General features: G+C 42.1%; 1 protein-coding gene across 3 annotated transcripts in view; it reads left to right on the top strand.

Annotated features, from left to right (window-relative positions):
* SH2D3A (SH2 domain containing 3A) overlaps positions 1-14517 on the top strand; it is a 53329-nt gene that overhangs the window by 24677 nt on the left and 14135 nt on the right. For 2 of the 3 annotated variants that reach the window (XM_020791549.3, XM_020791550.3), the window contains exon 2: positions 13746-13868. In XM_020791549.3, the coding sequence (XP_020647208.3) occupies positions 13761-13868 (108 nt within the window). In that variant the 5' untranslated portion in view covers positions 13746-13760. Of the gene's footprint in view, positions 1-7182; positions 7331-13745; positions 13869-14517 lie in introns of those variants that run through there. The other variant, XM_020791548.3, reaches the window with a different exon arrangement.

Raw genomic sequence — 14517 nt, 5'->3', positions numbered from 1 at the left:
CAGGCAGTCTGAAGACTGTCTCCCAATCCACTCTCTAAACGCTGGGAGGAGTGAGGAAGCAGACAGGCACCCTTTTCACTGGCCAACAGTTAACTGAAAGTTCACATTTTGCACTTTCCCTGCCTCCCACGTGGTTTTTTTCAGTTCTTAACTCAAATCTAAGTACTTAAGTCAAGTCAATATATTCCTATGAGAGTGGTTCTTAACTCAAAATGTTCTTAACTCAAGCCGTTCTTAAGTCAAGACCCCACTGTATCTTGATGGGTCTATTTCTTTTACTTTTTTTTCTGCGATGCACTGCAGAAATTCTTTATAGGCATTTAAAATCAAGTACTTAAAGTCCATCTCAATCCTAGGTACCAATCCTGCAGTGGTGCTGAGGATTCAATGATGTAGAAGACCTGGGTTCATATTCCTGCATGACCCTAGAAACTGACTGGAGAGTGGCACTCTTAATACTACTCCTTAAATATATCACATACCTTGAAAACCCAATTAGGCTTGCTATAAATCAGATGCAACTTAAAAGCACGTAATACTTACCACCACCCTACAACTGTTCTTACACAAAATGCATATGCACTCCAAGTCAGATTCTTTGCATTTTTCTAAATCTACTGGAGGAGATTTCTCTGCCAACTTTCTCTGCCAATTTTTAATTGGACTTGCATGTTGCTTTTGCTATCGAGGAAACTGGTGATGTTTCAGCAGGTGTCAGTATTGATAGATGAAGTGCTTTAGTGCTTTCACTGGTGATAGGATTGTTCCAAATGCTTTTGAGTCATCCCATTCCTGCGGAATAGTTCTGCATTCTTTCACAGTGGGACTAGCAATCTTTGAAAACAATTTAACTGTGTTGAGTAACTTGAAAAATTGTCATACACCTAATGCAGTGTTGGCTAATTTGATGAAAATATTCAGAGATATTGTCTACATTCAAAACTGGTTTCATTACACTCATCTGACTGAATACTCCACTAAATGTAGCTGACTTAAACAGAGGACTTTCAGCATCTCCAGCACTATAGTGAGTGTTTCCAAATTTCTAGTGCTTATTGGCAGATGAAGGGCATTATGAGAGTATCCCTTGTGCGGCAGATGGGGTATTTGTATCAGCGAACAGAAGAGGTTTGTCAGCAGGTTCTGAAAAGAGTATAGTTCTGTATGGTGTGCCAGGCAATGATAAAGTGTATGAGCTACCAAAGGTACTGTGGTTGGTAATAAGGTAAAAAGGTAAAGGTAAAGGTTCCCCTTGACAATTTTTGTCCAGTCATGTTCAACTCTAGGGGGCGGTGCTCATCCCTGTTTCCAAGCCATAGAGCCAGCGTTTGTCCGAGGAAATCTTCCGTGGTCACATGGCCAGTGCAACTTAGACACGGAACGCTGTTACCTTCCCACTGAGGTGGTCCCTATTTATCTACTTGCATTTGCATGCTTTCGAACCACTCTTGTATATAACAAGTTGCTGTTTCAGAGAGCTTAGTCTTGCTCTAGGTCTTGGATTGATTCCTATCCCCATTCTAATATAAAGTAACACAACATCTGACATCAGAAGATGATTTCAAATAGGAAGGATATGAAAAGATTAACAACTTACTGAGTGCCAGGTGAGTTTGAAGAAGGCAGAATATTGGTGGCTTTTTTCTTCCTTCTGCATAACAGTATCTGTGGTGATCAACCCTTTGTTGCCCCTATTTCCTTCGGCCTCACAAAGGAACACACGCCCTTTTCGCTGCCACCAAGAATTCTCTAATACCACTTCAAGTCCCACACAGGAGCTGCCACCCCAAAACCCCATACTTTAGGAAGCAGGGTTTATGATTAAGTATTCTTTTATTATTATTCAACAGGAAAATCATATATGAGTTGGTTCAGGTGTTAATACTTTTAGGATCATGCAGTCAATCACTTTACTATTAATTTTATATCTCTCTTGTTATGCTTATATGTTCATTCCTGCTGGTTCCATGTGTTTTACTTTTAATTTCCTTTCCTAAACCCTTTTGATCTATTCCTAAACCCTAACACTCTCTATACATCTTCTGGTCCCTGACTCTTTCTGCCTCTCCGTAACTCCAACTGTCCCTTACTGTCTCTTCAGCTCCCTCTAACTGTCACTCCAGCTCCGCCCCTCCTGCTCTATCCTTGGCTCCTCCCCCTTAGCTGCTGTGATGGACAGGCAGGAATGGCATCACCTTTTTGGATTCCGCTACAGTATCCTTATATACATTTATGCTTTTCCTAATCATAAAAAGGCTCTTTCCCAATTGATCTTGTTTAACGAAGATGCTGGGCTTCATTCTAGCAACTTGTGGTTCAGCTACTATTTTCAATACCTACAAGTTAATTGGTTTCTTCTTTTTCATCCCTTTAACACAGTAATTCCCAACCTTGATTCCCCAGATGTTGTTGGACTACAACTCCCAGAAATCTTAGCCAGCATAGCTAATGGTGAAGGCTTCTGGGAGTTCTTTTTTCAAGAACATCTGGGGACCCAAGGTTGAAAACCACTGCTTTAGTGGAATGTAGTCTGGTTTTCCAGTATGCTGTAGTAGATAGAGTGACTAAGACGCTGGAGAACAGGGTTCAAATCCATGTTCATCCATGGAAACTCATAAGCGGACTGGAACTGGTAAAACCATTCCTTAAATATCTCACTTACCTTGAAAGCCTATTAAGTCAGTTCCAACTTAATGGCACAGAACACGCACACAGACTGGGTGGCTTGGTATGTTCTACACACACACACACACTCTCTCTCTCTCACTCTCTTTCAATAGCTAGCTTAATGCAAAACAGAAGCAGAGACAGTGCAGGTCTGTGGTCTCTGTTGTGTTATGCTGCCTTTCCAAACTCCTTTGAGGCACTGTTAGTCAGTGTTAGTTTAGTTCCATACCCTTCAGAACTGTAAAATCCTTGAAGAAAACTCATGTCTCATGACTTGGATTCAGCGTCTCTCAAAAGAAGCTTGTAGAGAAAGATTAGGCCACAGCCTTACTAACTTGAGCTTGGCTAGGGAGAAATTTGGAGACACAACCAACAGTGAGCTGTAGAGATCAAAATTTGTTTGTGCAATGTGCACTTTGTCTCCATTCTCTCATCCTCTAATTCAAAGTCACCTTCTCTTATGGTAAAGCCTTTCGCTTCTAAAAATGGTCTCCATCAGTTCCTGATGGATTTATTCTCACATGTTCTATCATGTAAAATGAAAATTAGATCTTCTTGTTTTAAAGCCAGACTTCTTGTCTCTCTTGTATCTGGAATAGTAAGGCTGGAAGCTGTGGTGAAGTACTTAATTTGATATGTCTTCATAGCCCCCATCTCTATCTCTATCCCCACAAAGAGAAGGAAATATTGTACAGATACAGTAGCTGTATCAGCCCATATATAAAAAAAAGGAGGGACAAGTCTTTTGTAAAACTAATTGCTCTCAATGTCCATTCAAGACTAAATCACCCTCATATACTTTGTATTACATCAAAGATATTATAGTGTGCCTAGAAAAAAACAATTTCTCTTCTGTGAGAGTTGCAGCTGACCTTAGTGAGAACAGGGGAGCCTGAGGGGGATGGCAGATAAGTTTCATAGTTCCCAATGATTAGAAAGTCTTGAATCTTTGACCCTACAAGCCCTGGCTCCTCTGCATGATATGTTGGAAGAGATCTGCACGATCCTTTAATTCAAACCACTACTAATACAGGCAGCCCATAACTATAAGTGGGTGAGATATGGCCATTTTTGATAGCTTTAGAACTTACTAACCCCCCAGTATTATGCAAAACTCAGTTACAATCGGGAACAGCTGCTCAGTTACACAGGGAGTCTTTTCTTAACAATCCTTTATGAAAGAACAATGATCATTGTAGTGTTCACCCTTTTTATGTTAAGTAGTCATGCATATTCATGTTGCAGGCTAATGTTGCTGAGAGGCGGAGCTGAGAGATATGTAATAAAGAGGCGGAGTCAGAGAGTGAACAGTCAGTCAGTCAGAGTCGAGTGAGAGGGTGGAGAGATTGAGTGTGGTATTTGGGAGATCTGAGGTGTGATTAGAGTGAAGAGTGAATAAGAACTGTTATGACAAATAGAAGGTTGAGATTGATGATAAATAAACCTGTAGAAGTTACCTATGATTAGTGTGCTCTGTGTTTGGAGAGTCAGGCAAGGGCCATGAGGAGTGAACACCACAATGATTTTTTTGTTTTCTCTCTCCTGTTGTCTTGTCACTTTCTCCTTACTGTTAGTTTGTCAATTTCTTGATTCATTCAGATTTTCCTTTTCCTCTTTTGCAATTTTCCTCCCCTTGCACTGTTTTTTGCCATTTTAAAAAATGTAGGAGGAAGCCACAACATTGGGGGATCTTGTGGTAGCAGATCAGAGGATATTCCACCCCCATCCTCTTGAGTTGGCACCGTGCATTATTTATATGACTGCACACAGCAGAGCATTCTGGAAGCAGGAGAAGTCAGGATATTTTTTAAAACTTTTTTAATATTCTGTAACACATGTAGGGATGGCCACTGAAATCTATATACTGTACACTATAACACTTGTGATTCCATTATGTGCTACAGGCAGAAATACCCTCAACTCTCTCTACCTCTTATGGGCAGGGCCGAGGCAGGTATCATGTGCTCTTAGCTCTAGGCCTCTGCATTTTGGCACAATGGGATGGGATTTCAAGGAAACCCTGGCTTCGTGCCGTGGCTCCCATTCTGGGAACAAGATCTAAAGCTCCAAAAGTTAGAGGGAGGTCGAGCAGCGCTGGGCAGTGAACATTTCCTGTCTATTGTATGGCTCATTTAATTTCTCTCTGTGTTGATTCCGGTTGGCCTGGTTACCCCAGGGAATTATCAGTAGCCTGGCTGTAATAAAGTTAGCTCTCTGTCTGTATTTGTGTAAAAGAGATGTGGGTGTATTGCAGTGCATGCATGTTTGTTGGGTGGGAGGCACCACCTGGGCTTCCTGTGTTTACACCTGACCTGCCTATCAGTGAAAAGACAACTGAGTAACTTTTTTCTGATATCAAAGCATGTTAGGCTACATTGGAGAGCTGAATCAAAATGTTTTGGCTTTGCTATGATTTGATTCACAGCTTGTATTACATCTGAAATTGCAAACAGTGCCCACAGAGGGACTGTGGATTGATTTGCGAATTCACCATTCATGAACTCGCAAATCAATTCATGCGTGTTGCAATGCAAGTCACATTCCCGCTCACAGTGCCCTTCCTTCCTGGCCCCTTCTGCTGGTCCTTTAATGGTTTGCATCCCAGAGGAGACCTGTACCCCATAGCAGGAGGAGGTTCAGGTGAGAGCCGAGGAAAATGTTGCCTCCATGGGAACACCAGTGCAGTGCAGTGAGACTTTACCTGAGGATCGGAGTGAAGCAACTGAAATCCCAACTGAACTGTCTCAGAAATTCCCTGCATGGGGTAGGATTCTTAGATGTGCAGCTTCATAGTGTCAAAATAAAGAATATCCAACATTTGAACAGTAATTTTGCAAAATGCATTATGATTCACAACTCAGAATGATTCCATTCATGATCACGTCTTTCCAACCACTCATCAGTTACTACCTTTTCTTACTCTCAAGTAACTCATTACTGATCTTGGGTGACTTAAACTACCATATTTTTCTGTGCATAAGATGCCCCCATATATAAGATGACCCCCTTTTCTAACCCAACATTAAGAAATCTAAGTTGGGCTCAGCAAATGTAGGGTAAAAAGGATCAAAGTGCTGCAGGATGGCTTTGATCCCTGCTTTCTCTCTTTGTGCTAAGCCCCGCATGGCTTAGCAAAAGGAGGGGGAAAGGGATCAAAGCAATTCCATGACTGCACAATCATTATGATCCCTTTCCCCCTTATACAGCCACAGGATTGCTTTGATCCTTCCCCCCTCCTTTTGCTAAGCCCCATGGGACTTAGCAAGCAGAGGGAAAAGCAGGGATCAAAGTGATCCTGCAGCACTTTTGATCCCTGCGTTCCTTCTGCTAAGGCTTAGCAAGTGGAGGGGAAAGCAGGGATCAAAGCCCTGCAGGATCACTTTGATCCCTGCTTTCCCCTCCACTTGTTTCTTCTCCTCAGCTTACCTCTGTGTAAGATTGTAGACAAAAGTATGGTCTTATACATGGAAAAATATGATAGTTTAAACTAGGTTAAAATTACATGTCACTAGTGATCAGTAATCTCTGCATGTGTTATGTGAAAGTAAGGGAAGGATTTTTTTAAATTACTGTTCAAACTTCTGATTTTCTGTATTCTGATGCTAAGAATTACATTTTTAATATTTTGGATAGATTTTTTAAAGGTTTAAATGAGAAAGCAAGCTTCACATTAAGCCTTACTCATGGGTGCTTTGCTTTTGTATGTTGTCCTCCTCCTTCACATCTCGCCAACCTGGGCGGGAAGCTGCTTTTTGAAAAAAGAAGTTGCTTGGGGGAGGAGAGGCTTTGTGGAGATAGGTGAGTGCTGATGCTACAAACTGACACACACCTCCATCTTTACAACAATGTCTGCATGGAAAAAGTCCAATTGAATCCCCCTGTCATGAAAAATGTGTAGCCATCTAGAGGCAGAGGAAAAAAAGCTGGTTTGGCAGCAAATAGGCTGGACTAATTTGAATCTGCCGTATACATCATGTAGACAGTGAAAAAAACAAGATGAATCTGTTTTATAAGCGGAGCAAATCCCATGGTATTTGTCCATGTAGTCACTCTTTTAGTGCAGATCAGAAGCATCGCTTCTCCATTTTCTCTCTTGAATTTTTGTTAACTAAGCAGTCAGTCAGTGCCAAACCTGTTTAATCCAGTTGTTCTGTCCCAAACATTCCAACATGATGTCCTCAGACCTGTGAGTTTAGCTTGGCTGAAGCCAGTGTTGCTGAATCAGATCAGTCCAAAGCGTCCACTCTTCAACCATCATTATGGACTAAGACTGCAAGAAAACAATTCATACATCTTCGCATCTGTCTATTCCAAACCTCTCTCAATTGATTTGAGAACTTGCAGACTCTGTGGAACAATGTTTCAGCCAGTTGCAGTATGTTTCGCTTAGGGTTAGGGAGTTCAGACAGAACTTCTGCTTCCCACCCCTGACACATTTTTGTGACATCAGTTTCCTCCCATGCTGCTAACTCTTGTCATCATCTTTCCTGTCCCTTTAAAAGGGAGCGTTCCCTTCTAAGTTACAGAACTGGAGGCACATGAGAAAGCACCATTTGAAGGCTGTTCAGAAGTCCTGTTCCTGTTATGTGCAAAACTATAATTGGTCACTGAGGCGACAAAGGGAGACATGTGTTGCTGGGAAGGGTTTCTTTTCCTTAAGAAGGTATGTTACACCTTCATTCTTCTATTTATTTTACACACACACACACACACACACACACACACACACACACACACACACACACACACCAAGGAAAATCCAGCAAAAGCTCTGATTAATTTGTTGTAAAATAACAATAAAAATAACTCATCTTCATGGTTCAGATTTAACTGTTCCATTCCCGCACCCGATGGGAACATCAGCACGTGCTCTCATCCTACTGAAGCTTTTTCTCTCTTCAGGATCAAACTCACTTAAAGCTACTTCCTTTGGTTTGGCATGAAACCATATGTATACTGTGTTGATCAGCTGGAAGATTTGTATGTGTGTAAGAGAACAAAATCTTATTTTTTTAATTTTTTTTAATAGGCCACCTTTAAGCCACCTTTCTCCCAATTAGGGAAACCAAGGCAACCCAATGCATTATATATGCTCAAGTGAAAATGAAATGCATGCAGGATGTTTGAAATAAAACTGAACATGAAATTGAGAAGTGAAGGCAACTAACTCCAGTGTGAAGATGAAGAAGAGACAATAGGTCTTAATCCACAGTAAAAGCAAAAACATGCTGAGTTCTATTTTAAGATCTATCTGGATTTTACTGTAATGTTTCTATGAAGATCAGTAGTAGGGAGAGTGAAACCAGCCAGGATTGGCTGCCACCACAAATGGGCCTGAAATGGTCAACGACGTCTTATTTTTTAACAGATTAGGCTGAAGGAATACATTTTGTTGTCAGAGAAAGAGCAATATTTTGTGAAATAAACATGGAGATTTTGGTTCAGTATTCTTTTCACTTTGAGTTGAACACTTCTGGATCTTCATTTGTGGACGGAAGCTGCAGTAGTGATCTGATGGGGTTCTGGTCACGTGACCTCAGAGCTCTGTGCTTGTAAAAGGATACTGGCTTTAAATTCTAGGCATCTTGTTCATATGTGTGAATGTTTGGGGTTAGGAAGTAATATTCATTACAAAATTTTAGGTAAGAAATAAATAATCTTTAGTGACATAAAGGATGTTTTTAAAATTGCATAGGATGAAATTATATTTTGGTTCTATCTACACTGATGTAAATATATTAACAACAGTCTATTAGTAGTAGGCATCCTTTAGTCTCGAGAGCCTATGGTAACATGCTCTGAATAGAGATCTTGGAACAGCGTCTAGTGTGGCAGAGAAGGCCAATTCGAGAGTGACAATCCCTTCCACACTGAAGACAATCTATCCCCCGTCCAGCTCCCTGATTTTGCTGGTTTTGGGACTGCCTCTTTGCCTCGGCCTGCTGAACAAGTGTCTCTTCAAATTGGGAGAGGCCATGCTGTACCGCCTGCCTCCAGGCTGATGCTCAGATGTTAAGGTTTCCCATCTGTTGGGGTCCATTCCTAAGGCCTTTAGATCCCACTTGCAGCTGGGGCGCTTTCCTTGCGCTAATTCTCCATATAGGAGATCTTTTGGAATCTGACTGTCAGCCATTCTCACGACATTTCCAAGCCAACATAGATGTTGCTATTTCAGCAATATATACATGCTAAAAATTCCAGCTCGTTCTAGGACTACTGTATTTGGAACTTTGTCCTGCCAGGTGATACCAAAAATACGTCAGAGACAAAGCATATACAGTACAGGAATGTACTCAGGATACAAGCGCTATAGACCTGGATCTTGGTATATGACATCAGCTTTTTGTTAAACCCTACTCTCTTTGTGAGTCTAGAGAACATGGTAGCTGCTTTGCCAATGCGTTTATCCAGCTCGACATCTGGAGGGGAGTCCATGCCCTGGCGCATGACTTGTGTTTTCTTCAGGCTGATTGTTAATCCAAAGTCTTGGCAGGCCTTGCTAAAACGATTCATGAGTTGTTGGAGGTCTTCAGCAGAATGGGTGAAAACAGCTGCATCATTGGCAAAGAGGAAGTCCCGCATGCAATTCAGCTGGACTTTGGTCTTCGCTTTCAATCTAGAGAGATTAAAGAGCTTTCCATCTGATCTAGTCCGGAGATGGACACCTTCTGTTGCAGTTCCAAAAGCGTGCTTCAGCATGGCAGCAAAAAAAGATCCCAAACAGGGTCGGAGTGAGGATGCAGCCCTGTTTCACTCCACTTTGGATGTCAAAGGGATCTGATGTTGAGTAGAGATGGGGGTATTTGTATACGAATATTCCCGCAGAGGTGGAAAGAACCACTCATGATTTCTCTGCTGCCACCGCCTCCACAGAACTTTTCTATCGTGCTGTTGTCTGCAATCAATTACCCACTCCTGGCAGGAGGTGGGATGACAAGCCTCTCTGCTAGGTCGCAGAGTAGCTAATCCTTTGCAGACAACAGCGCCATAAGAAGGCTCTGCGGAGCCAGCAGCAGCGGCCAGATCGCAAGTGGACAGTCTGGCCCCATGGGGCCAGACCCTCCTCATTTCCGCTTGTGTGGGGATATTTGTATTCCCCCACCTCTAATGTTGAATCATGAAAAACAACAGTGCCCTTCATTTCCTCATGAAAGGGCCTGATGATGTTAAGGAGTCAGGGTGAACAACCAAGCCTGGGAAATATTTTAAAAAGGTCGTCCCTACGAACCAAATCAAAGGCCTTTGTAAGATCTATGAAGACCACAAAGAGTGGCTGTCATTGTTCCCTACATTTCTCCTGCAACTGTCTGAGGGAAAATACCATGTCAATGTTGGATCTATTAGCTTGAAGTCCACACTGTGATTCAGGATAGACTCTGTCTGCAAGCACCTGAAGCTTCTTCAGCACAACACGGGCAAGCAGCTTCCCTACAACACTGAGAAGAGAGATGCCACAGTAGTTATTGCAGTTGCCCCTGTCTCCTTTGTTCTTGTACAATGTGATGATTTTTGCATCCTTCATATCCTGTGGTACTCCACCTTTCCCCCAGCAAAGACAAAAGATTTCATACAGCTCAGTGGTGGTGATCTCTTTACAGCAATTCAGCACTTCAGCAGGGATGTTATCCTTTCCAGATGCCTTGCTGGAGGTGAGGGAATCCAAGGCCGCTTTTATTTCTGCTTAAGTTGGTTTGCTGTCCAACTCTTCCAAGACAGGCAGACACTCAATGTTATTTAAGGCTTTTTTGGTTACTAAATTCTCTATAGAATATAGCTCCATCTGCTGTGCTCGGTCCTGGATGATCACACCTGTAGCAGGTTTCAAAGGAGCAGATTTCTTTGTATTGGACCTAAAGCCTGCTTGATACCGTCATACACTCCCTCGGTGTTACCTGTGTCCACTGCTATCTGTATCTGAGAGCAGAGCTGAAGCCAATATTAGTTAGAACATCTCCTGGCAGTCTGTTGGACTTTGCCACGAGCAACTCGAAGAACCAGCAAGTTATACTCACTAGGACAGGCTTTGTATGCTGCTAGAGCTCTCCTCTTATTCTCAATGGCTGGCATCAGTTCCTCCAAATGGGCTTCAAACCAGTCTGCTGTCTTTTTGGTCTTCTTGCCAAATGTGGACAAGGCAGTGTTATAAACAGCATTCTTGAAATGTTCCCATCGTTCAGGTGCATTTGCATCAGCTGGTCCTGGAAGAGTTTCCTCAAGCACTTGAGCAAATTCCTCCAGTTTTCTCTGATTGCGAGTCTTGCTGATGTCAATACGTGGTCTTCCTTCCTTTTTCATGTGATGCAATCTCTTTATTCGCAGTTTAACTCTGCTACACACCAGGGAGTGATCAGTATCGCAATCAGCGCCCTGATAACTGTGTGTGATCATAATACTACAGAGGCTAGAGCATCTAGTGAGGATCAAATCGAGCTGATGCCAATGCTTCAATCTTGGATGTCTCCAAGAGACTTTGTGTTGAAGCTTCATATTAATAAATAATTTGTTGCTGATGCACAGAGATCATCATAACAACAAAACTCCAGCAAGTGTTGGCTGTTTTCGTCTATTAACAACAGTCTATTAAATGTATGTATTTTGTACATATTTCCATAGGTTGACAAAAGACAAAAAGAGAAAAAGGCAAAATTATTGTAGCCCTTTAAAAGTTCGAGCTTTTGTGGATCAAAGTCCTCTTCCTCAAAGAGAAGAAAAATTATTAGCCTTTAAAGTGCCACATTATTGTGCCACATTATTTTGCCTCTGCCCCCCCCTTCATTCTTCAACATACTGAGGCAGACTAACCAAGCTACTTCTTTGGATGTTTCCATATATTCACTTGCATTTCCATAGTACATATCATTTTTACTTATGGCAGTAACTTTCAAATATTTTTAGACTATTAAAATGCTGAAATACTATAATCTATTTTTAAAAAACTTTTTTATATATATAAAAAACAACTAATTAGCCGTTTTGGTCATGCCGTTTCCATTTCAGCGGTGGCACTTGCTACTGTGTCCTCCCAAGCTGCTCTTAGCTTGTGGGGAGCGGGCACTATTTCAAAAGCTGCACTTAACCCCAACGAAAGCTGTCACCTTGCTCTTAAAGGGAAGGTGCTGGAACTCTGAAGCAATAGTAATGTTATATATTTTGGATGTACATATTTCAGTTGCCTTTGTAACTAAAAATAGTTGCTGATCTATGGAATTTCAGTCAGAATTCAAAGAAAACTTGGGTGTGTAAACTACTATATTGCCCTTACATTTCTTCATTGTGCTTCGAATTCCCTGTTGTCCATTCTTCAACATCTGGATTATGGAGAGCAACTGCCGCTCTCCAGATGTTATTAACACATTCTCATACTACTGGCTGTGCTGCTGACATTATCTGGCATCTGACCCCCCTCTCTTAGGTCAGTGGTCCTCAGTCTTGGGCCTCCAGATGTTCTTGTACTTCAATTCCCAGAAATCCTGGTTAGCAGAGGTGGTGGTGAAGGTTTCTGGGAGTTGTAGTCCAAGAACATCTGGAGGCCCAAAGTTGAGGACGACTGTCTTAGGTCACCCCTCAGAGCAATAAGGCTTTGAATTTCTGGTGTACGTCATTACTGTGCCCCTTTGGACTCTGAAAGCCTTTTCCCTTTCTTTGGGAGGGAGGAAGAAAGCATGCAAGCCAGAATCTGCAAATCATAGTCCGCTGGTTCTCATTAGTGTTTCCTTAGTTCTTTTCAAATGTGAGAATAAAAATTCTACAAATACTATTCAGTTACATTATTGGTTTGGGGATGGGACTGGACTTGAGTTTTCCAACACAGTTGTTTCATTGCAAAAAGGAAGAAACATCATTTTAAAAAGGAATGGATAGCTGACTAATATGATTGTGTGGATGGGTACCTTGTTAGAATGCCACTTAGAGTAAGAATGTTAGAAGACTTTTGGTAAAGGAAGATCCAGGTGATTTAGATTTATTCCTTTCATTAATTTATATACTACTTCATTAATGTGATGGCACTATTCTGCTTGCACAAACCACCCACCACTACCCTTTTAAATCAGAACTGCCTGACTGTTTCAGATTCATATGAACAGTGCTGCTGCTGTTGATGTGGCAGTATGGCTTTAGGTGGAAGGCGTCTTTAGCTGGAAAATGTTAACTGCCTTGTTGGGACAGAGCATTCTTTCCTTGCCCTTTAGCTTGCGTTTCTTCCCCTGTCAATAGCAGATTTTGAAGACTGTGCAGCTTTTTAGCAGCCCTCCACCCCCTGGCCATTCTGTTGTGCTAATGGTTAACTCCATACTAGGCAAAGAGCTGCCCTAGCTTTACCCTTGCGGGTGTTGTTCTCACCTTGTCCCAGACCAAAACATTTGGAAGGAGCAGCTGTAATTTAGAAAATATAGCTCTTTGATCTCTTGCAATGTTGCAGAAGATGTTGAAGGCATCCAGGGGATTTTAAGAGCTCTACCTTAGCACTCTCTGTAAAATCCCGGGCATTTGCATTTGGTATGTGCCACCAGCACTGATGGCCTGTAACATCTCTTAAGTTCCAGTCATTCTATTTGTATTGTATTGGTTGCCAGTTTGGTCCTTGCGACATGGAGTAGTAACTTCAGCTGCATGGACTCCATGTTTCCGTTTCACTGAAGGGAAAGGTCTGGGTCACAGATCCACTACTCTGCCACTGACAGGTATCCAGCTGCAAGACAACATTGAAATTGGAACTAACACAATGCAGGATAGCATGTGCATATTGTCAAAGTGAAATATATGTGGAGGGCATGCCTTTTAACAGTTACGCTTGCCTGGCGCTTTGGTGCTGAAGTGTTTAGGAAAAGCCCTAAAGGTTGTGTAGTGTATTGATACATGTTGTGATATTTTTCTTTGCCTGTAGGCATTTCTTTCTGTGGAGATCTTTCAGGCTTTGTGTGATGTGCTTCTTTAGCACCTTCCTCCTACTCTGCTTCTTGGATTTTCCAAATTAGACCATGTGTGCCAAGAGGACACGACGTTTAGAACAGACACAGGAGAGACACCACAGAGCCCTGATATTGCCACTGACTTCTTTTTCTTTTTCTTTTTTTCAGTTTCTCCAGAAGGCCATGGAATTACCCAGTGAGAAACTAAAGAAGGAACTGGAGGAGGAATTAAAACTAAGCACTGAGGAGCTACGTAGCCATGCCTGGTACCATGGGTGCCTGCCACGGCAGGTAAGAGGCTACAGAGAGTGTCGGAAGGAAAAAGGGCAAGGAATTATTTATAACATCTTGGAAACGTGGAACTGTTCTTGATGCGGACTGAAGAGTTTGCTTCCCCAATTGTAATCCACTCAGAGATAATGGTGTTTGTAGTGCTTTTCCTACCCAGAATGAAACTGTCTTTTGTAAAACTCTCTTGATCCTCTGTCCCTTTTACAGGTTCTATTAGTATTAATTAGGGCAGTGGTTCTTAACCTTGGGTTGCTCAGGTGTTTTCAGACTGCAACTCCCAGAAGCCTTCACCACCAGATGTGCTGGATGGGGTTTCTGGGAGTTGCAGTTCAAAAACACCTGAGTAATCCAAGGTTAAGAACCACTGAATTAGGGGAACCATCTGAGTAGGAGGTTTAAGCATACTAGATGGTGAAGTAGGAGGTGAGGAACAAACCATAGACCGGGATGGGTTTGTTCCTCCAAAGATGTTCTAAACCTCCCCCCCTTTCCACTTCAGTAGAAGCAGAAATTGCCACATGGTTTTCTAAAATCACCCTCTTTCTTCCTGTGTGCTGCTACCTTTGTTATAGATTGAGGACAAAGTTTGCCTGTCACACCGGCTGAAAGATTTGTAGCTAACCCAGGAAGGAGAAGGCTGTCACAGGAC

This window comes from Pogona vitticeps, chromosome 2, assembly GCF_051106095.1.
Source record: "Pogona vitticeps strain Pit_001003342236 chromosome 2, PviZW2.1, whole genome shotgun sequence".
NCBI lineage: Eukaryota > Metazoa > Chordata > Lepidosauria > Squamata > Agamidae > Pogona > Pogona vitticeps.
The sequence above is the reverse complement of the archived record's forward strand: the minus strand, read 5'-3'. Positions and strand labels throughout refer to the sequence as shown.